The sequence below is a fragment of the Podarcis liolepis genome, assembly GCF_965112155.1.
Source record: "Podarcis liolepis genome assembly, chromosome: 2".
In the NCBI taxonomy this organism is placed as follows: domain Eukaryota; kingdom Metazoa; phylum Chordata; class Lepidosauria; order Squamata; family Lacertidae; genus Podarcis; species Podarcis liolepis.
The window spans coordinates 124,026,156-124,048,052 of NC_139555.1; the positions used below are offsets into that span (position 1 = coordinate 124,026,156).

The 21,897-nt window shown below is 45.3% G+C and overlaps 1 protein-coding gene across 1 annotated transcript; it reads right to left on the minus strand.

Annotated features, from left to right (window-relative positions):
* Nucleotides 1–7,022: 7,022 nt before the first annotated feature.
* LOC310699298 (vomeronasal type-2 receptor 26-like) lies at nt 7,023–8,547 on the minus strand (the record flags this gene model as incomplete). Its single annotated transcript, XM_083486945.1, has 2 exons — nt 7,023–8,171; nt 8,394–8,547. Coding segments are annotated over 2 exons (1,065 nt in total), but the record flags the coding sequence as incomplete, so codon positions are not given.
* Nucleotides 8,548–21,897: the final 13,350 nt, after the last annotated feature.

Consider the following 21,897-nt stretch of genomic DNA (forward strand, 5'->3'; position numbering starts at 1 on the left):
GTCTGACAATCCCTGAGCCTGGGGGTTCTTCATTTGGGGTCATTCGGTAGAGCAAAGGAGATTGCCTTTTGTCAAGGGCATGATGAACAGAAGCATAACTGACCTAGGAAGTACAGGAAGATATAGAAGGTTTTCTACTGTTATTATTTTGTTTGGGGGAGGGTTCAATTTTTAGATCACCTGCATGTTAGCTTCACATGAGTTTCATTCCTTAGATTTGTTTTTCTGCCAAATATTTATTTATTCTCCATCACAGCAGGTTACCAAAATAGGCTTGTGAGAAGCCATCCCTGAGGTGTCTTCTGGAGCCTGCATTTCTGTCCCACCAAAGTATGATTCATGCCCCATGTAAACTGCTATTTTCCTATAAAAAGAGGTGCCGGAACTCACCACAAACAGCTCCCTTGTCCACTTATAAAGTGCCCGATGGAGAGAGAAGAAAGCCCCTTCTCCCTTAGTAAGTCTAAAGCAGCTCACATTACTGAACTTCTTATTGCAGCTTCTGAGAGGCATCTGTCAAAAGGCTTAATCCCACTTTAGACTATTCTGATGGTGACTTTCTTTGTGAAACCCTTCTTCACCCAGCAGGACAAATCCTTCAACATAAGGAGAAACTCCTGGATCAGGCCTATGGCCCATCTAGCCCAGCATCCCGTTCACACAGTGGCCAGCCAGGTGATTGTAGGAAACCAGCAAGCACAGCATGAGCACAAATGCACTCTGCCCTCATGTGATTCCCAGCAACCAGCACCCAGAAGCATTGGTGCCTCCAACTAGGAAGGTAGATCACAGTCATCATGCCTAGCAGCCATTACTACTTGCCTTCAGGAATTAGTTTAATCCTCTCTTAAAACCTTCACTGCCTCCTCTGGGAGTGAGTTTCATCGTTTGCTTCCTATTCAGAGAGGTTGCTGTTCTCTCCATGTTGCCAATGCTAGTGTATTCATACCTGGGGGATTTTGTAGGTTCCCAGCATAGTTGAAATCTGGAGCGAGGTGTCATAGTTGACCCCTTCAATGAAAACCAAGGGCTTCTTCTGTCTTCCGCAGTGGTAGTTTGGGACATTGGCACTCCCAGGAGACAGCAGATCTAGGGTGGCATCATAGGTCATCCTTGCATCGAAATAATTCTCGTAGATGTCATAGCCCAGGGTGATGTTGGGTAAGATCCTGGGATCCTGATTAATCTCATGGATGGCGATCATGAAGGACAGGAGATTCCAGTATGCTACCATACCTGCTGCCCTGCAACAAAGCATGAAGCCTAATGTCAGTCTCCATTCAGTGAAAAGTGTCAAGTCCCTGCTTTCTTAACCCTATAAGAAATTGCAGCCACTAGAATGAAGCAAAATAGAGCGTCCTCATCACATAATCAGTCATCTGTGAGTTTGTTGGAAGGTGAACGGCTGCTTGCCAGTTAAAGGGAGAGAGAAGAAGAGAAGAAGAAGAACAGTTTGGATTTGATATCCTGCCTTTCACTCCCCTTCAGGAGTCTCAAAGCGGCTAACATTCTCCTTTCCCTTCCTCCCCCACAACAAACACTCTGTGAGGTGAGTGGGGCTGAGAGACTTCGAAGAAGTGTGACTGGCCCAAGGTCACCCAGCAGCTGCAGGTGGAGGAGCGGAGACGCGAACCCGGTTCCCCAGATTGCGAGACTACCGCTCTTAACCACTACACCACACTGGCTCTCGCAGGGTAGGTGTACTGTACTGGCTGCCAGTTGATTTCTAGACCCAATTCTACATGATTACATGTTAACTTAATAAATAGATTGCTACAAGTTAATAGCTATAGTCTTGATCCTTTCAAGGGAGTAGAGATGAAGCCATTTTCACATCTCCAGTGTCAAGAATTTGGGACACAGATAATCTCTGACTTTTCATGATTCACCTTCAAGTTGTTTTTTTCCAGTGGAAAAAGTAAGGAGGGAATCAATGCACATGCATTTTGTGTCTTCAATGGGCAAGATCTAGAAAGCAGGACTTGTTCCTGGCATATAAAGCATTACAGGCTTGGACAATCACAGGTGAGCATCACAGTATTAAACAAGGTGCTACACATATGCCTACCCATTAATCACATTTTTTGTCTGCTATGCAGAAATTGCACAGGGAAAGTACAGCTTACACAAGAAATAAAATGTAGGGGCTGTGAGGAAATTGTGTCCAAGATGAACTATTTGTAATGTAGATATGACCCCGCTTATCAGATGGTCTCCTGGCTCGTAATAATTCGTTGCACCTGGACTATCCCTTTCCAAGTTCAATGGGCATTTTTCTTTCTGTATTCCAGAGGTTGCACAGGGTAGCAGCAGCAGCAGAAGCAGCAACATCAATAAGAGCATCCCTCTGGGTCTGCCCCCTGTCATTTCGTCTGTCCTCACTGCTCTCAACTTAGCAAGAAGAGAATTACATGAAGCCCAAAGTCTCCAGCAAAACTGAGACCCCAGTGACATTGTGAGGAAAGGGATGATATGACGGTTTCACACTGGCAGAATCCCTGCCTGCCTGGAAGATAAGTCAAAGCCCTCGATGGCACAAGAGGTCTTTAAATATGCAGCAGGCATTTCAAGCTCTCATTTCTGAAATATCTGTTCTTTGTGTCAAAAGGGGGTATATTGCTTGAATTTTGCCAAGAAGAAAAGAAAGCAATCACTATGTTTATGATAATTATGTGGGGAATAATTGTCTCTGGAATCACTGTGGAGCTTGAGGAGCAGCTGCAGAACTGGAAGAAAACATTCCAATCTGTTTTCTCCTGCTCTGGAGGGTAGGACTCGAACCAGTGGCTTCAGGTTAAGGGAAAGGAGACTCCAACTAAATATCAGGAAAAACTTTCTGACTGTGAGAGCTGTTTGAGAGTGGAATGGTTCCCCTTGGGAGGACTTTCCTTCCTTGGAGATTCTTAAGCAGAGTTTGGATGGCCATCTGTCTTGGGTGCGTTAGCTGAGATTCCTGCATTGGAGGGGGTTGGACTAGATGACCCTTAGGGGTCCCTTCCAACTCGATGATTCTATGTTCACAAGATCTCACTGATGTGGCGACATGTTGTGGAAAAGGTCAGAGGGGGAAAGGTGATCCTTGAATGACCTTTATTTAAGATACATCACCAGATAAGCCAGGATCAAGCTATTTTTTCAGGACATTTTGGGGCCTATGTGCACATTTGAAAACCCAAGAGGCAGTCCCATCGCTCACAGCTATTCTACTAGCTGCAACATAATGTTTCTTTCACAAATAATGTCAAGGATGGGAGAAGGGATCCCTGTTGGCATTAGGGATGTGGTTTGGGGGCACATGGGCCTATGAACTGCTTTGATGGGATGATAATGGACTTCTGTTGTTTTCTGGTAGCTAACATGTGAGTGTTTAACCTTAGATTCAGTGGCAAAGGTATTGAAATGCAAATCACCATTTTGAAAGAGAGTTGCCTTTAGTCTTTTTTCCCAAGCTGTGAGAATATGGATGAAAATGAAGTTCTCCAGGTGAACAACCTCAGGCTAATTGGAGGCTGTAAGGAAAGGAGATATTTTCTTATAGGTCTGTTTGGAATTTTCTTTCGTTTCTAAGAAAATGGACTTGCACAATATACCGTATTGCAGGGAATTATTTGGATGTATCTTTGATGTTTTTTGTTCTGTTTTGAAGAAAGTTCTGCAAGTAAAGTTTTGAACAATGGGTCCAGACAATGCCTTATTTCAACAGGAGTCAGTTTTTTATGCAACCAGTCACTGCAGCTGGCCCCTGCCCACAGGGCTATGCCCATGATGGGGGGATTAGTTCAGTGGAGTGGTAGCTTTGCTGGAGTTTCCTTCTTTAAAAGCAAAGAGGGTGGAGGAAGAGATGAGATTCCACACAAAAGAGTGAATTTGATCTCTGGATATATATGATTTCTGTTAGAAAACCCTCTTCCAGGCTGGCACCCCCCAAAATTGCTGGAAGCTGATTGAAGTCTGAATGCTGTCCTTTCGGACAATGAGGGAAAGAACGGCTTGAAAGCTACAACTAGTGTTTATTGTAGTAAACAGTAATAAACACATAGATTACTATATACAGATACAGAGCGTTAACAGCATATACACTCTCTCAGCAAACTGCCATTGACCAATCCCTCATACTATAACCACCACAGGCAGACAGACTCACAGAACACAGACATATAGATATAGCTACTCTGTTACAGTATAACACTGATTGGCTGAGCTCAACCAATCCTTATCTTACACCTACTGTTAACCAATCAACAGGCTGTCTCTGGGCAGACCACTGTCTCTGAGGCAGACTTACGTTTCTGGGCAGGCTGCCAAGAATATCTCACAGTTACATCATGAACTCGTCTACTACAATATAGTTCTTCTGGTCTTAGAAGTAATCCTTGTAAAGATAGAAGTATGCAGAGGGTGGCTGGGGCAACCCAACCAGATGGGTGGGCTATAAATAATAAAATTATTAAAATTAGTATTATTATTATCCACTAGCACTTCCCCATGCTAGCTCACTATGCTGCACTGAAACACACAGTAAGCAACCTTCAGCTTCTCTACTGATACCTTGCACTCCTGCCAATAATAGTAATAATAATAATTTATTCAGGGGCGCCGACTTATAAAAAATATTGGGGGGGGCCCATACCGGGGTCCCGGTTCTGCCTGTCACATGAGTTCGCCGCTCACTCACCGCCTGTGATCTGCGCGGGGCCAAAACACAGAGCCAGCTGGAACCACAGGACCACCAGGGAGAGTCTGGACTGCGAGCGCTGAAGCAGCGGGGACGGTGGAGGTGGTGGGGGCGGCGGCGGTGGCTGCTGCTCCTGCCGCCGCCTCTTCTCTAGGAACAGATCCCCGCTGCTCTAGTTCATTCCATGATACATTTTTCATCCGCAAAGGGCATCGGGATTGCAACGGTCTGCAACGACAGGAACAGGCAGCTTTGCTTCAGCAGCACACGGGCAGTTCCCTCCGCACACCTTCCCGCCCCCTCCCGGAGGAGGCGCCCCTCACTCAACGGCACATTCTGGCCCTCCGCCAGCAAAAAAGGAAAACCTATCCCACGCCGGGCTGCCCCCCGCGCGCTGCCCTTCCGTCGCGCGCTCCCTGGCGGCAGGATGGCAGTGGTGCTTTTGCATGCAAGAACCGGCCTGCCCTCCCCAGGCTTCGCGCCGGGAGGTGGCCACCCCCCCCCACCAACGTCACCTTAGCCGAACCCAGAAAAAAAGCCCCGCTCCGGCGGCGGGAACTCCCGTCCCCTCCATTCTCCCCTCACCCCGGTCCCTCACCGGCGACGAATACGCCGTTCCTCGGCCCCGCGGCTCCATTCCTTTCTAAAGTCCCGCCGCTGGGGGTCTTCCTCTGACTGACCGACCTGACCGCCCCTTCTCAGGAGCTCCCGGTCACTTTGGGAGGTGCGCGCCGGAGTCCCCTGCGCGGTTTTTGGCAAGGTGCCTAATAAATTTCTTACATTATTGGGGGGGCGGAGCCCCCCCAAACGAATTTTTGAGGGGGCTCGGGCCCCCTCGGGCCCCCTCAGGCCCCATGGAGTCGGTGCCTATGAATTTATTATTTGTACCCCACCCATCTTTCTGGGTTTCCCCAGCCACTCTGGGCGGCTTCCAACAAAGATGAAAAATACATTAAAATGTCACACATTAAAAACTTCCCCGAACAGGGCTGCCTTCAGATGTCTTCTAAATGTTAGGTAGTTGTTTATCTCTTTGACATCTGGTGGGAGCGTGTTCCACAGGGTGGGTGCCACTACCGAGAGGGCCCTCTGCCTGCTTCCCTGTAGCTGTGGAATTGCTGTGGAATCCAACCTTGGCTTTATACCCGTCACTGCACATGCACACATTCCCTAGAGAAAGGAGGGCAGATGAGTCAAGCTCCAGGCATCCAGCTAACTCTAATCATCATCCAGATGTGGAGGGAGGGCTGCTCAAGACATGGACCAAGAACTTTGTGCCATTTCACCCATTTCTCCAAATGACAACAATCATAACACTCAGGAGTATCTGTAGGGATGAAGATGACCTATCAAGATATTGGGGGCCCAAGTTATTTAAGGGTTTTAAGCACTAACGTGAGCAGTGAAATCTGAGCTTCCAGTGACAATGTTGCTGGACTCCAAAGCTGTGGACCTCGTCCACCCAGAGGAGCGCAGCCCCTTTCAGCTCTGACCATCTTCCCACTCAAGAACATGGAAGATAGAACATCTCTAAGTTTTCAGAATTCATCTTCAATTTGCTTTAGGAGCAGATTATTTTGCGGACCGACAAGAAACGGTTGGAAGCAATACATTTGTGCAGGTTTAAGGTTTAAAATGGTGAATGGCAAAACCTCCTGGGGAACTTCCCTATATATCAGGAGTCCAGGTTGTCATCTTGATAACACGGTATGCGAAGGTAATTAAAAAGAGGATTTATTGCAAAACAACAACAACAGATAACTCTGGTGGCTATAACGAACCTCTGTCATTAATCATGATGACCCTTCCTGAACTCTCCTTTCTATTTCTACAGAATATACTGACTTCCTCTTTTCCTGTCTATTTTCCCGCCTGTTCACTCTTTCAAAAAGTGTTGGCTCTGTTCCCCCTCTCTCTCGCTATCAGTCGTCCCCTTGGCAACCTGCATTCCTAGGGCTGGAGGAGATGGAGAGAGCTGATGGTCTGCCTGATTAACCCCTTCTCTGCTCCTGGCTGCTTTCTGCAGCCTGTGGCTGATCTTCACTGGGAGCTGTCTCATTCCTGACATTATATATCAGGGAAGAGAATCCCTATGTTTCACACAGAGGCAGAAGTAAGTGGTCACAAAAACAAAGTGAAATAATTTGAAACATATCCAGCTTTCCACTGGATATTCCAGTTGTGCAGCCTTCTGCCAAATCCACTTCCTTCTGCACAAAAGGAATAGAATGTCAGACTCTGTGTGTGGCACATAAGTTACATATACAAAATTATTTGTGGAAAATAAGATCATGCAACACCGGTCAGGGTGGCACAGATATAAAGATCACTCAGCCATATTAAGAGGATTTATTTGAATCAGGTTCTGAAAAGGGTTCCCATTTAGTGAGACATTAAATCAAAAGGGCCTCTGACAGTCCTGGGATGACTGTGCATTCACTTTGGAAATGACGTGTTAGGTTTTGGATATATTAAAAAAATAGTTACAAGAGCAGCTCATAATAAACACCTGAAAGGGAAATAGCTTCTTTTCATAAGTATTGCGCTGCACGCAGATTCCCTTGGTGGGAAAAGTGCATTAAGAATCAAATTCCATCTTTTGTTTTTGTTGTCAGGTGCTCCTTTGTGTTCAAATCAGGCCTCAGTACAATAATGTAGCACTTGGGAAGGAAGATACATCCCAGAAGCCCAGCACTGGAGGCCAACATAGAGAAGACCTGCACAGCCACCATGTATTTCCCCTTGGTGCTCAGGGAGGTGGGCACAAAGGACACCCAAACACTGCAGAAGACCAGCATGCTGAAGGTGATCAGCTTGGCCTCATTGAAGGCCCCAGGAAGATTCCTGGCTAGGAAAGCCACCGTGAAGCAGATGGCAGCCAGGAAGCCCATGTAGCCAAGGGCACCATAAAACATGGCAGCAGACCCTACATTACATTGCAGGATAATCTCTGCAGGTTGGGAGTGCATGTCAGTGTCTGGGAATGGGGGAGAGGTACTCAGCCAGGTGGTGCAGATGAGAACTTGGATACTGGAACAGGAAAGGACAACAGCATTGGCCAAAGTCTTGCCCAGCCATTTCTTCACCCTGTTCCCTGGCTTTGTGGCCAGGAAAGCCAGCACAACGGTAATGGTTTTGGCCAGCAAAGAAGAGACAGCAACTGAAAAGATAAGGAGAAATGCAATTTGTTGAATAAGACAGCTTGCTTTCCTTGGCTGGCCAATGAAGAGCAAGGAGGACAAAAAGGAGAGCAAGAGGGATACAAGGAGGGTGTAGGAAAGGTCTCTGTTGTTGGCTTTGACTATGGGAGTTCTTGAGTATTTGATGAAAATTCCTAACACCAAGCCTGTGATTAAGGAGAATAACAAGGTAACAAAAGACAAGAGAATCCCCAAATAGTCTTCATAGGACAGGAAAGTGATAATCTTGGGAACACATTGATCTCGGTCCTTGTTTGAGTGCTGATCTTCTGGACATTTGGTGCAGTGGTCTGCATCTGAAAGGAAGATGAGTGACTTCAGTACCCAGGGTCTCAAGCAAGGGACATTCCCAGCCCCAGCGGGAGATACTATGACTTGAATCAGCAATCTGTTGCATGCAAAGCAGATGTCTCAACCTTGGGTAAAGGTTTCATTGTGGGGGGGGGGGGGATAAAATAAAGAAATAATACGGTGTTGGACAAGATTACAAAAGTTGCCCTATTCCTTCTCTCACTTGCCTTCCACAGTGGAGACTGTCCCTTTTACACAGGGAGAACAATCATAGCAGCAAAGTGGCTCTCCTTCCCGGATGACCTTGACATCCCCAATATGACAGCTATCAGCACATCTGGATTTAGGGACAGTCTGCCCATAAAGAAAGATGGTCAGGAATTAGTAGTATGTCTACCTATGCAATAATACTGGAGCCAATAGGAATCTTTCTCCTGTGGCAAGCAGTAGGTCTGGTGGAGTGGTTTTTGGTGGCGTGGACAGTTCTCCAAATGCAGAGAAGTAGAAAGTGGATTCCCATTGCCCAAGGATTGGTCCATGGACCTGTGGTTTTTACCTTCTTCATAGTTGTCTACAGGTAGGGGTGAGCATTCAGGCAGCCAAATTTGATGATGATAATAAACTGTAGGTGGCGCTGTGGTCTAAACCACTGAGTCTCTTGGGTTTGCCAATGGGAAGGTGAGCAGTCTGAATCCACACCATGGGGTGAGCTCCAGCTGCTCTGTCCCAGTTCCTGCCAACCTAGCAGTTCAAAAGCACACCTCTGCAGTAGATAAATAGGTACCGTTGCTGTGGGAAGGTAAATAGCATTTTTGTACACTCTGGCACATGTCACGGTGTCCTGTTGCACCAAAGCGGTTTAGTCATTCTGGCCACATGACCTGGAAAAGCTGTCTACAGACAAATGCCGGCTCCCTCGGCCTGAAAGCAGAGATGATCACCACAACCCATAGTTGGATTCGACTGAATTAAACTGGGTCTAACCTTACCTTTACTAAAATTTTAAACAAAAATAGATTGTGAAGACCTCCAAAAGAACCTCTCCAAATTTGAGTTGTTGAACAATAAATTGGCAAATGTAATTCAAAGCAAACAAGTGTGAGGTGATGGAAGTTGAGGCAAAAAATATTACTTTCATAAATATGCTCCTGGGACTTGAAGTAGGGATGACTCTTCCTACAAAACTAAAATCCCTTTCAACCCAATATCCTCTGTTTTCTTTTTCTTTTTTGGATCATAGTCAAATGTATCTGAATGATTTAACCCACCTTATTAAACCAAAGGGGCCACACGATGGCATCCTGATCAATGGTGACTTTTACGCCTGCGGATCCCTGTGTCTCCACACTCCCAACTTTCCCTACATGAAGGGAGTCATTGGCAAGCATCACAATGTTCACCAGGTCAAATTCAGCTGTCAGATCCCCATTCTCATCTAAATATATTCCACCCATAGAAGCATTGCAGAACTGAAAACCACTCAGGAAATGTTGAAACTAGAATGACAGAGAAGATTGCAGCATTTAAGAAAGGTGGCTATTTCCACCCAGGTGGTTCACATATTATCTAGGCACATAGTAGCCATGGAGCGCTTTTCTATTTCCAGTACAGTGGTACCTCAGGTTACATACGCTTCGGGTTACATTCGCTTCAGGGTACAGACTCCGCTAATCCTGAAATAGTGCTTCTGGTTAAGAACTTTGCTACAGGATGAGAACAGAAATCATGCTTGGGCGGCGCGGCGGCAGCAGGAGGCCCCATTAGCTAAAGTGGTGCTTCAGGTTAAGAACAGTTTCAGGTTAAGAACGGACCTCCAGAACGAATCAAGTACTTAACCCGAGGTACCACTGTATATCTGAAGGAGTATCTCCACCCCCATCGTTCTGCCCGGACACTGAGGTCTAGTGCCAAGGGCCTTCTGGCGGTTCCCTCACTGCGAGAAGCCAAGTTACTGGGAACTAGGCAGAGGGCCTTCTCGGTAGTGGCACCCGCCCTGTGGAAGGCCCTCCCACCAGATGTCAAAGAGAAGAAAAACTACCAGAATTTTAGAAAACATCTGAAGGCAGCTCTCTTTAGGGAAGTTTTTAATGTTTAACAGACTACTGTATTTTAATACTTTGTTGGAAGCCGCCCAGAGTGGCTGGAGAAACCCAGCCAGATGGGCGGGGTATAAATAGTAGTAGTAGTAGCAGCAGTAGTAGTAGTAGTAGTAGTAGTAGTAATAATAATAATAATAATAATAATAATAATAATAATAATAATAATAATAATAGTTCCCAATATACCTGAGGTCTTTCAGAATAGGTTTTTCCTTCAGCTGAGCAGCCTAAGAAATAGGTTGCGTCCAAGATCCTGTGAGTTGGGGTTGGAGAAGGTATGGCAGCTCCTCTCTGAGTCCTGCTCCAAGCTATGGCTGTGGCTGCAGTTGTGACAGCTACCAGACAGGCTGCAGACTTGCAGGCCAGGCACTGCATGAGGCAGGCTTGTGACCGTCAACCAGGGTGAGAGGCTGGTTGAAAGGGAAGTTTGGTTTGGTGGAGTTCCCCCTCTGAATGAGAGTCAGTGGGAGGAAAGTAGCTAGGGGATCTAACATCTTCTTCTGACAGTGTGGGGCATGTCTAATAATGTGCCTTCGCTTAGTATTCTGTTGCCCAATCCCCCAAGTGTAAACGGGGTGAATGGAAATGATTTAATACTTTCAGGTGGGCAGGTAGCAGGGCGTGGTCAATATGCTGCCCCAATTCTTGTGGTGGTGGGCAGGGGAAAGCATAGCTGGAGTGGGGAGGGGGTTGGCCACCATCAGGGGTGGAGGCCTAGGTGTTTGGTCTCTGTTCCTTGTTCCACCCCTCTCACACCACCAGAGCAGTCCATGTTAAAACCATGCTCTTTCAAGATTTGATCGTACATGAGAGGACTGATCTGACTTGCATTACTAAGAACTTTCTGGCGCTAAGAGCTGTTCAACAGTGGAACAGTCTCCAACATCTCCTTGACCAGGGAGCCTCTTCACCTTGTAATGGATTTGTGAAGAAACTTTGGAACTTCTTACATGCAGTAGAATTCTATCTTGCTATAACTTTGGAATGCTTTGCTTCTCATTGATATTAGGAAAGTGAGATATGATGATTATGATGGAAATAATTATGATTGTATACCTAGGAATGTATATGAATGGAGATTTAATATGAATGACATTTCGTTTTGAGGAATCTTTAGTCTTCTCTTTGAAAGGATCACATGATTAGTGCTAGCAGTCCATAGTCCAGCAGATCAAGGTAACTATTGAATCATAGAATCATAGAATCATAGAGTTGGAAGAGACCACAAGGGCCATCGAGTCCAACCCCCTGTCAAGCAGGAAACACCATCAGAGCACTCCTGACATATGGTTGTCAAGCCTCTGCTTAAAGACCTCCAAAGAAGGAGACGCCACCACACTCCTTGGCAGCAAATTCCACTGTCAAACAGCTCTTACTGTCAGGAAGTTCTTCCTAATGTTTAGGTGGAATCTTCTTTCTTGTAGTTTGGATCCATTGCTCCGTGTCCGCTTCTCTGGAGCAGCAGAAAACAACCTTTCTCCCTCCTCTATGTGACATCCTTTTATATATTTGAACATGGCTATCATATCACCCCTTAACCTCCTCTTCTCCAGGCTAAACATGCCCAGCTCCCTTAGCCGTTCCTCATAAGGCATCGTTTCCAGGCCTTTGACCATTTTGGTTGCCCTCCTCTGGACACATTCCAGTTTGTCAGTGTCCTTCTTGAACTATGGTGCCCAGAACTGGACACAGTACTCCAGGTGAGGTCTGACCAGAGCAGAATACAGTGGCACTATTACTTCCCTTGATCTAGATGCTATACTCCTATTGATGCAGCCCAGAATTGCATTGGCTTTTTTAGCTGCCGCGTCACACTGTTGGCTCATGTCAAGTTTGTGGTCAACCAAGACTCCTAGATCCTTTTCACATGTACTGCTCTCAAGCCAGGTGTCACCCATCTTGTATTTGTGCCTCTCATAATTTTTTTTGCCCAAGTGCAATACTTTACATTTCTCCCTGTTAAAGTTCATCTTGTTTGTTTTGGCCCAGTTCTCTAATCTGTCAAGGTCGTTTTGAAGTGTGATCCTGTCCTCTGGGGTGTTAGCCACCCCTCCCAGTTTGGTGTCATCTGCAAATTTGATCAGGATGCCCTTGAGTCCATCATCCAAGTCATTGATAAAGATGTTGAATAAGACCGTGCCCAAGACAGAACCCTGTGGCACCCCACTAGTCACTCTTCTCCAGGATGAAGAGGAACCACTGATGAGCACCCTTTGGGTTCAGTCAGTCAGCCAGTTACAAATCCACTGAGTGGTAGCATGGTCAAGACCGCATTTTACCAGCTTCTTTACAAGAATATCATGGGGCACCTTGTCAAATGCCTTGCTGAAATCAAGCTAGGCTACATCCACTGCGTTCCCTTCCTCTACCAGGCTTGTAATTCTGTCAAAAAACAAGATCAGGTTAGTCTGACATGACTTATTTTTCAGAAATCCATGCTGACTATTGGTGATCACAGCATTCCTTTCTAGGTGCTCATAGACTGTTTGCTTAATGATCTGCTCCAGAATCTTCCCTGGTATTGATGTCAGACTGACTGGGTGGTAATTATTTGGGTCCTCTCTTTTCCCCTTTTTGAAAATAGGGACAACATTTGCCCTCCTCCAGTCTGCCGGGACTTCGTCTGTTCTCCAGGAATTCTCAAAGATGACTGCCAGTGGTTCTGAGATCACATCTGCCAGTTCTTTTAATACTCTTGGATGCAGTTCATCTGGCCCTGGAGACTTGAATACATCTAAGCTAGCCAAGTATTCTTCTACTATCTCCTTAGTTATTCTGGGCTGTGTTTCCTTTGCTGAATCATTTGCTCCAAATTCTTCAGGTCGGGCATTGTTTTCTTTATCGGAGAAGACTGAGGCAAAGAAGGCATTGAGGAGTTCAGCCCTTTCTGTGTCCCCTGTTTGCATTTCACCATCTTCTCCTCTGAGTGACCCCACTGTTTCTTTGTTCTTCCTTTTGCTACGAACATACCCATAAAAGCATTTTTTGTTGCTTTTAACCTCTCTAGCAAGCCTGAGTTCATTCTGTGCTTTAGCTTTTCTGACTTTGTGTCTACACGTGCTGGCTATTTGTTTGAATTCCTCTTTGGTGGTTTCCCCCCTTTTCCATTTTTTGTACACATCCTTTTTGAATCTTAACTCAGTTAAAAGTTCTTTAGATAGCCACCCTGGCTTCTTTAGGCACCTTCCATGTTTCCGTCTCATTGGTATTGCCTGACGTTGTGCTTTTACTATCTCCCTCTTAACAAACTCCCAGCCATCATGAACTCCCTTTCCTTTTAGTATTACTGTCCATGGGATCTCACCCAGCACTTCCCTAAGTTTTATGAAGTCGGCTTTCTTAAAGTCAAGAAATTGAGTCCTAGTATGCTTGGCTGCTCCTTTCCGCTGTATAGTAAACTTCAGAAGAGCATGATCACTCGCGCCTAATGATCATTCCACTTCTACCCCACTAACCAGGTCATCAACATTGGTTAGGACCAGATCTAAAATGGCTGTTCCTCTTGTTGCTTCTCCCACTTTCTGGACAATGAAGTTGTCTGCAAGGCCAGTGAGGAATCTGTTTGACCTTATGCTCTTGGCTGAGTTTGACATCCAACAAATATCCGGGTCATTGAAGTCCCCCATTACTACTATCTCCCTTCCTTTTGCATGCTTGGCCATCTGTTCCAGGAAGACATCATCTATGTCCTCTGTTTGGCTTGGGGATCTATAGTAAACTCCCACAATGAGGTCTCTGTTATTCTTCTCTCCCTTCATTTTGACCCAAATGCTCTCACTTTGGCTTTGAGGTTCTAAATCTTGGATCTCTTCACAGGTATACACATCCCTGACATATAATGCCACTCTTCCTACTTTCTTGTCTGGTCTGTTTCTCTGAAATAGATTGTATCCCCCCATTTTTACATTCCAATCGTGGGACTTATCCCACCAGGTTTCAGTGATGCCTATTATGTCATATTTAGTTTGCTGTACCAAGAGCTCAAGCTCATCTTGTTTATTTCCCATGCTTTGTGCATTAGTGTACAGACACTGAAGTCCATTAATCATTCCCCCGTGTCTCTTATTTAAGGATTTTTTCCTCCCACCACTAGGTCTGCGTGCTGTTTGCTCCATTTGGTCTATGACATTTGGATGATCATCTTCATCAATTGATAGACTCCTACCTTCAGGAGCACTGTCTCCCTCCCCCACATTAGTCAGTTTAAAGCCCTCCTGATGAGGTTTCTGAGATTTTTGGCAAAAGCATTTCTCCCAACCGTTGTGAGGTGCAGCCCATCACTTGCCAGAAGTCCATCTTCAAGAAACTGCAGTCTAAGATCTAAGATCTAAGAATCCAAACCGTTCCTGTTTACACCATTTGCGAAGCCAGCTGTTCACTTCCACTATTTTTCCCTCTCTCCCTGGGCCACGTCAACTGGGAGGACAGATGAGATGGCAATTTGTGCATTTAGTTGCTTCGATTTCCTGCCCAGAGCCTCGTAGTCTCTTTTGATCTTCTGGAGGCTATTGCTTGCAGTGTCATTGGTTCCCACATGAACCAAGAGGAAGGGGTATTTGTCAGTGGGTTTTATGATTCCTTGCAGTCGTTCAGTTACATCTTGGATCTTAGCCCCGGGGAGACAGCACACTTCCCGAGACATCTTGTCAGGCCCACAGATCACTGCTTCTGTTCCCCTCAGTAGGGAATCCCCTATCACCACTACACGCCTCCTCTTAGGTTTGGTCGGGGTTCTTCGTGAGCTGTCCGTTCCAAGGTCGCCTGCACATTCCCTGAGGACTGACTTTGCTGCTCGTCTTCATATACCTGATCGACTGTAATGAGGGAGAGATCCTCAAATGGAGTCTGCTCTTCGTCTTCCATGCTAGGGGAGAGGACCTCAAAGCGATTGTGTATTCCTAAGGGCCTATCAATTCTGTATCATTCATTTTGACCTACAGTATTTTATAACCTTATTTATCTCCTCTTTTTTAATGCTTGGTAAATTTCTGTTAATTAAAGGAAATGGATCTATGAATCTGTCATTGAACTGATTTTCATTTAAAATGGAACAATGTCTATCCAGATCATTAGAGAATAAATATGAATACCTGTGATGCTTGGACTTTTCCATCTTCCAACCTGTTCTGTCCCACCATCACCACCCTCTTGGATCTAGAAGAGTATGCAGCATTTAAGACATGGGCCAGAGCTTGGACCGTGTTGTAAATGCTGTAGGTGTCCTGAAACACGCTCCTTTCAAGGACGTCCTGAGGGAAACCTGAAAAGTTCTCCTTCACTTTGCATCGCTTCTGGCCTTTCACAGAAAACACATGCTTTAAATATAAGCAATGATAGCGTTGAAACCAAGATTTATTGAAATCACTAATGATGCTGTAAACCGGCAGAATACCCTCGTGTTTTGATCTCTTTTTCGTCTGGATAAACAAAGAAAAATATCCATTAATGCATTTGTACTGAAGGAATCTGGGAAGCATGTTGGAGCTAGCATATGAGAAAGCTATTGTGATCCAAACTTTCCCAGTAATGGGTTCCAGGGTTTCACCCACTGTGTGAAGTACAAGTGCAGCTTCAGTGCTGGACTGAGATTCCCCATAGTAAAGAAACACATGGATTCTCCTGTCCATGGAAAGTGAAATCTTCTTCATGAGCTTTGTGTACTCATCTGGTTTAAACACATTTTCTCGTGAAATGGTTTGTGAGAAAGCAAGGCAGACACCATCCTTAGCAAGCGTAGATGCCAGGGTGCTCAAAAACCTTTCTCCATTGTCAGAGTCAGGAGCTAGGAGCCCGATCCAAGTCCACCTGAAATGCAGGAGTAGTTTGATAATCCCTGAGCCTGGGGGTTCTTCATTTGGGGTCATTCGGTAGAGCAAAGGAGATTGCCTTTTGTCAAGGGCATGATGAACAGAAGCATAACTGACCTAGGAAGAAAAGGAAGATATAGAGAGTTTTCTACTGTTATTATTTTGTTCAGGGGAGGGTTCAATTTTTAGATCACCTGCGTGTTAGTTTCACATGAGTTTCGTTCCTTAGATTTGTTTTTCTGCCAGATATTTATTTATTCTCCATCACAGCAGGTTACCAAAATAGGCTTGTGTGAAGCCATCCCTGAGGTGTCTTCTGGAGGCTGCATTTCTGTCCCACCCCGTGATGTATGATTCATGCCCCATGTAAACGGCTATTTTCCTATACAAAGAGGTGCCAGAACTCACCATAAACACCTCCTTTGTCTACTTATAAAGTGCCGCATGGAGAGAGAGAAAAGCCCCTTCTCCCTTTGTAAGTCTAAAGCAGCTTCTGAACTTCTTATTGCAGCTTCTGAGAGGCATCTGTCCTTGCAAAAGGCTTAATCCCACTTTAGACTACTACTCTGATGGTGACTTTCTTTGTGAAACCCTTCTTCACCCAGCAGGACAAATCCTTCAACATAAGGAGAACCTCCTGGATCAGGCCAATGGCCCATCTAGTCCAACATCCTGTTCTCACAGTGGCCAACCAGCTGCTTGTAGGAAACCAGCAAGCACAGCATGAGCACAAATGCACTCTGCCCTCATCTGATTCCCAGCAACTCAGCACCCAGAAGCATTGGTGCCTCCAACTAGGGATGTAGATCACAGTCATCATGCCTAGCATCCATTGATAGCCCTTGCCTTCATGAATTGGTTTAATTCACTCTTTGAACCTTCACTGCCTCCTCTGGGATTGAGTTTCATAGGTTGCTTCCTATTCAAAGAAGTGGCTGTTCTCTCCAATGCTAGTATATTCATACCTGGGGGATTTTGTAGGTTCCCAGCATAGTTGAAATCTGGAGTGAGGTGTCAGAGTTGACCCCTTCAATGAAAACCAAGGGCTTCTTCTCTCTTCCGCAGTGGTAGTTTGGGACATTGGCCCTCCCAGGAGAGAGAAGATCTAGCGTGGCATCATAGGTCATACTTGCATCAAAATAATTCTCATAGATGTCATAGCCCAGGGTGATGTTGGGTAAGATTCCGGGGTCCTGATTAATCTCATGGATGGCGATCATGAAGGACAGGAGATTCCAGTATGCTACCATACCTGCTACCCTGCAACAAAGCATGAAGCCTCCAGTCAGTCTCCATTCAGTGAAAAGTGTCAAGTCCCTGCTTTCTTAATCCTGTAAGAAATTTCAGCCACTAGAATGAAGCAAAATAGAGCGTCCTCATCACATAATCAGTCATCTGTGGGTTTGTTGGAAGGTGAATGGCTGCTTGCCAGTCAAAGGGAGATAGAAGCAGGGCAGGTGAACTATACTGGCTGCCAGTTGATTTCTTTTTTTTTTTTTTTTTTTTTATAAAATTTTTATTGGGTTTTCACATTTTAATAGACATACAAACATAAAAACACAACAAAACACGTATAATTTCATAAGCTTACTTTCATTCCCTTCTTGCCTTGACTTCCCCACACCCCCCTTTCCACCTTCCAATTTCCTTAATTGTCTCAGCAAATTATTTTCTCCCGTCTCTTAAATATTATTCTTGTCTTTTCTTAAAGTTTATTACTTTTTCTTGGCCCAGTTTTACTTATTTAACTTTAAACATTAAGTACTTTCTCTAGAGTCGGCCTAAATTCTCTCCCATAAATTCCCTCCTTGAAATGTTAAGCCAAAAATCCTATATTCCCATTCTAAATCTCAGATTATCACTACTCTACTCTCCCCTCCCCCCTTCCCCGGTATCCGTCCCTTCCCAAACCGATGTCCTTAAAGAAAAAAACCATTTTAGCCCGGATTTCTCACATCCGAGGCCCTTAAGCCCCAGTTGGTCTCTCTCCACCAGTTTTGTTGGCAGTCCATTTTGTTGGCCTTCTCTTCTCGAGGGGGTTCTGCCATCCACCCCTCCCCTCTTTCCGAATCAACCAGGAGCAGTTTCTGGCCAGGATCAATCAGTCTCCCATACTCCAACTTAAAGAAGAAGTCCCAATCGTAAATGTCTGTTTTTTTATAATCCAAAATTCGAGTTATTCCAGGGGCTTCTTCCTTTATCTTTCTCTCCTTCTGCAGATTTATAATCCACTGGTCATCTTCTTTATTTCCCTTGTTTCCAAAGGTTGCAGGCTCTTGGTTGGTTTTTTCCTCTTGCATTTCCTCTCCTCTCTCTTCTTCTTTTTCCCCCAGCTCCAAGATTATCTTTTCTTCTGCAGCTGCAGAGTTTTTTTCCATCCACTTTGTGTCGTCAACAGAGTTGTTTAATTCAAAATTGAAGGTCATCAATTGTTCACTCATGAGAGTACTGTGCTCTTGTAGGATTCCCACAAGACAAAACATTCTTTCTATCTCCGCCCATACTTTCCCTTCTGCAGCCATTGCAATGTCTTTAGTTCCCTCCAGGGGGATTTCCATCAGTTCTTTTCCACCAATCCGTTACTTTGTTGTTCACAGTCACCTTGTTTCCAATCAGTTCACTTTTAATGTATCACTTTTAATCCAAAAAGATATTATTAACACAGTTCCAATCTTTAGTCTCCCGTTTGACAGCTCTTTTGACAGCTGTCAAACTCCTTGTTCTTTTTCCCGGGCTCACACACAGGGCACTTCCCGGGTCTAGGGGGGGGGGTCAACCAAAAAAGACAGACCTCTGAAATTCCTCTCTCTTCCTCTCCAGCGCAAATACTTCTTAATCCAATTTATGAAAGTTATCTATTTGAACACCAGCGTCTTTTCCGACCTAGTGGTCTCTCTTTGCTTTGAGTCTTTTAGTGGGGGGGGGAGTGTGGACTTCCTTTTTAACACGTCCCCCCGATCGTACTTAAATTCGAAGATAAAATCTTTTAGTGCCGAAATTTCCTTCTACTCACGGGTTACATTTCCAATCCAATTTCAGGAAGAAAGATAGCGCTCTTCGGTCCTGGCTCGCGGCTTCGCTCCGCCGAGGTAGCGATGGACTCTCAGCACCACGCCACTCCCCAGTCCACTCCGCAGCCTTTAAAAAGGCTCTTCGCGGGTCGGGGAGGGCGCTTAAGGTGCCCACCGAGTCACCAAGTCCTCAGGCATCCGCGCCTGAGGTTTTAAGGGTCCCCGTGTCGCCGGCACGGCAAGACCCGTCCTCAACGGAGCCGACTCCCTCCGGAGCTCGGAGGGAGTCCGCCATTACCCGTTCGCGCTATCCCGGAAGTCCCGGCTGCCAGTTGATTTCTAGACCCAATTCTACGTGATTACATGTTAACTTAATAAATAGATTGCTACAAGTTAATAGCTATAGTCCTGATCCTTTCAGGGGGAGTGGAAATCATGGCATTTTCACATCTCCGGTGTCAAGAATTTGGGACACAGATAATCTCTGACTTTTCATGATTCACCTTCAAGTTGTTTTTTTCCAGTGGAAAAAAGAAAGGAGGGAAGCAATGCACATATATTTTGTGTCTTCAGTGTGCAAGTTCTAGAAAGCAGGACTTCTCCCTGGCAAATAAGTATGACAGGCTTGGACAATCACACTTGAGCATCATAGTATTAAACAAGATGCTACGCATATGCCGACCCATTAATCACAATTTTTGTCTGCTATGCAGAAATTGCATGGGGAAAGTACAGCTTACACATGAAAGAAAATGTAGGGGCTGTGAGAAAATTGTATTCAGGATGAAATATTTGTAATGTAGATATGACCCCGCTTATCAGGTGGTCTCCTGGCTCGTAATAATTCGTTGCCCCTGGACGTTCCCTTTCCAAGTTCAATGGGCATTTTCCTTTCCATATTCTAGAGGTTGCACAGGGAAGCAGCAGCAGCAGCAGCAACATCAATAAGAGCATCCCTCTGGGTCTGCCTCCTGTCATTTCGTCTGTCCTCACTGCTCTCAACATAGCAAGAAGCGAATTATATGAAGTCCAAAGTCTCTAGCAAAACTGAGACCCCAGTGACACTGTGAGGAAAGGGATGATATGACGCTTTCACACTGGCAGAATCCCTGCCTGCCTGGAAGATAAGTCAAAGCCCTCGATGGCACAAGAGGTCTTTAAATATGCAGCAGGCATTTCAAGCTCTCATTTCTGAAATATCTGTTCTTTGTGTCAAAAGTGAGTACATTGCGTGAGTTTTTCCAAGGAAAAAATCACTATGATTATGATAATTATGCGGGGAATAATTGTCTCTGGAATCACTGTGGAGCTTGGGCAGCAGCTGCAGAGCTGGAAGAAAACATCACAGTCTGTTTTCTCCTGCTCTGGAGGGTAGGACTTGAACCAGTGCCTTCAAGTTAAGGGAAAGGAGACTCCAACTAAAAATCAGGAAAAACTTTCTGACTGTGAGAGCTGTTTGAGAGTGGAATGGTTCCCCTTGGGAGGACTTTCCTTCCTTGGAGATTCTTAAGCAGAGTTTGGATGGCCATCTGTCTTGGGTGCGTTAGCTGAGATTCCTGCATTGGAGGGGGTTGGACTAGATGACCCTTAGGGGTCCCTTCCAACTCGATGATTCTATGTTCACAAGATCTCACTGATGTGGCGACATGTTGTGGAAAAGGTCAGAGGGGAAAGTGATCCTTGAATGACTTTTATTTAAGATACACCACCAGATAAGCCAGGATCAAGCTATTTTTTCAGGACATTTTTGGGCCTATGTGCCCATCTGTAAACCCAAGAGGCAGTCCCATCGCTCACACCCCACAACCTATTCTACTAGCTACAGCATAATGCTGCTTTCACAAATAATGTCAAGGATGGGAGAAGGGATCCCTGTTGGCATCAAAGGTGTGGTTTGGGGGCACATGGGCCTATGAACTGCTTTGAAGGGATGATAATGGGCACTTGTTGTTTTCTGGTAGCTAACATGTGAGTGTTTAACCTTAGATAAGTGACAAAGGTAGGTAAAGGTAAAGGGACCGGACCATTAGGTCCTGTCGTGACTGACTCTGGGGTTGCAGCGCTCATCTCGCTTCCAGGTCATGTGGGCAGCATGACTAAGCCGCTTCTGACGAACGAGAGCAGCTCACGGAAACACCGTTTACCTTCCCGCCAGATTGGTACCTATTTATCTAATTGCACTTTGAAGTGCTTTCGAACTGCTAGGTTGGCAGGAGCAGGGACCGTGCAATGGGAGCTCACCCCGTCACGGGGATTCGAACCGCTGACCTTCTGATCAGCAAGTCCTAGGCTCTGTGGTTTAACCCACAGTGCCACCTGCATCCCTTACAAGGGACAAAGGTATTGAATTGCAAATCACCATTTTGAAAGAGTCTTTTTTTCTCCAGGTTCTGTGAGAGTATGGGTGTAAATGAAGTTCTCCAGGTGAACAGCCTCAGGCTAAATGGAGGCTGTAAGGAAAGGAGATATTTTCTTATAGGTCTGTTTGGAATTTTCTTTTCTTTCTAAGATATGGACTTGCACAATATTCCGTATTGCATGGAATTATTTGGGTGCATCTTTGATGTTTTTGTTCTGTTTTGAAGAAAGTTCTGCAAGTAATGTTTTGAACAATGGGTCCAGACAATGCCTTATTTCAAAAGGAGTCGGTTTTTTATGCAACCCGTAACTGCAGCTGGCTCCTGCCCACCTGGCTATGCCCATGATAGGGGGATTAGTGGTAGCTTTGCTGTCTAGCAGAATATCAGAGTTTTCCTGCTTTCTATTGGTCAGCCCTTTCCAGAGTTTTTTGCTTAAGAAAACTCATTTGCCCCT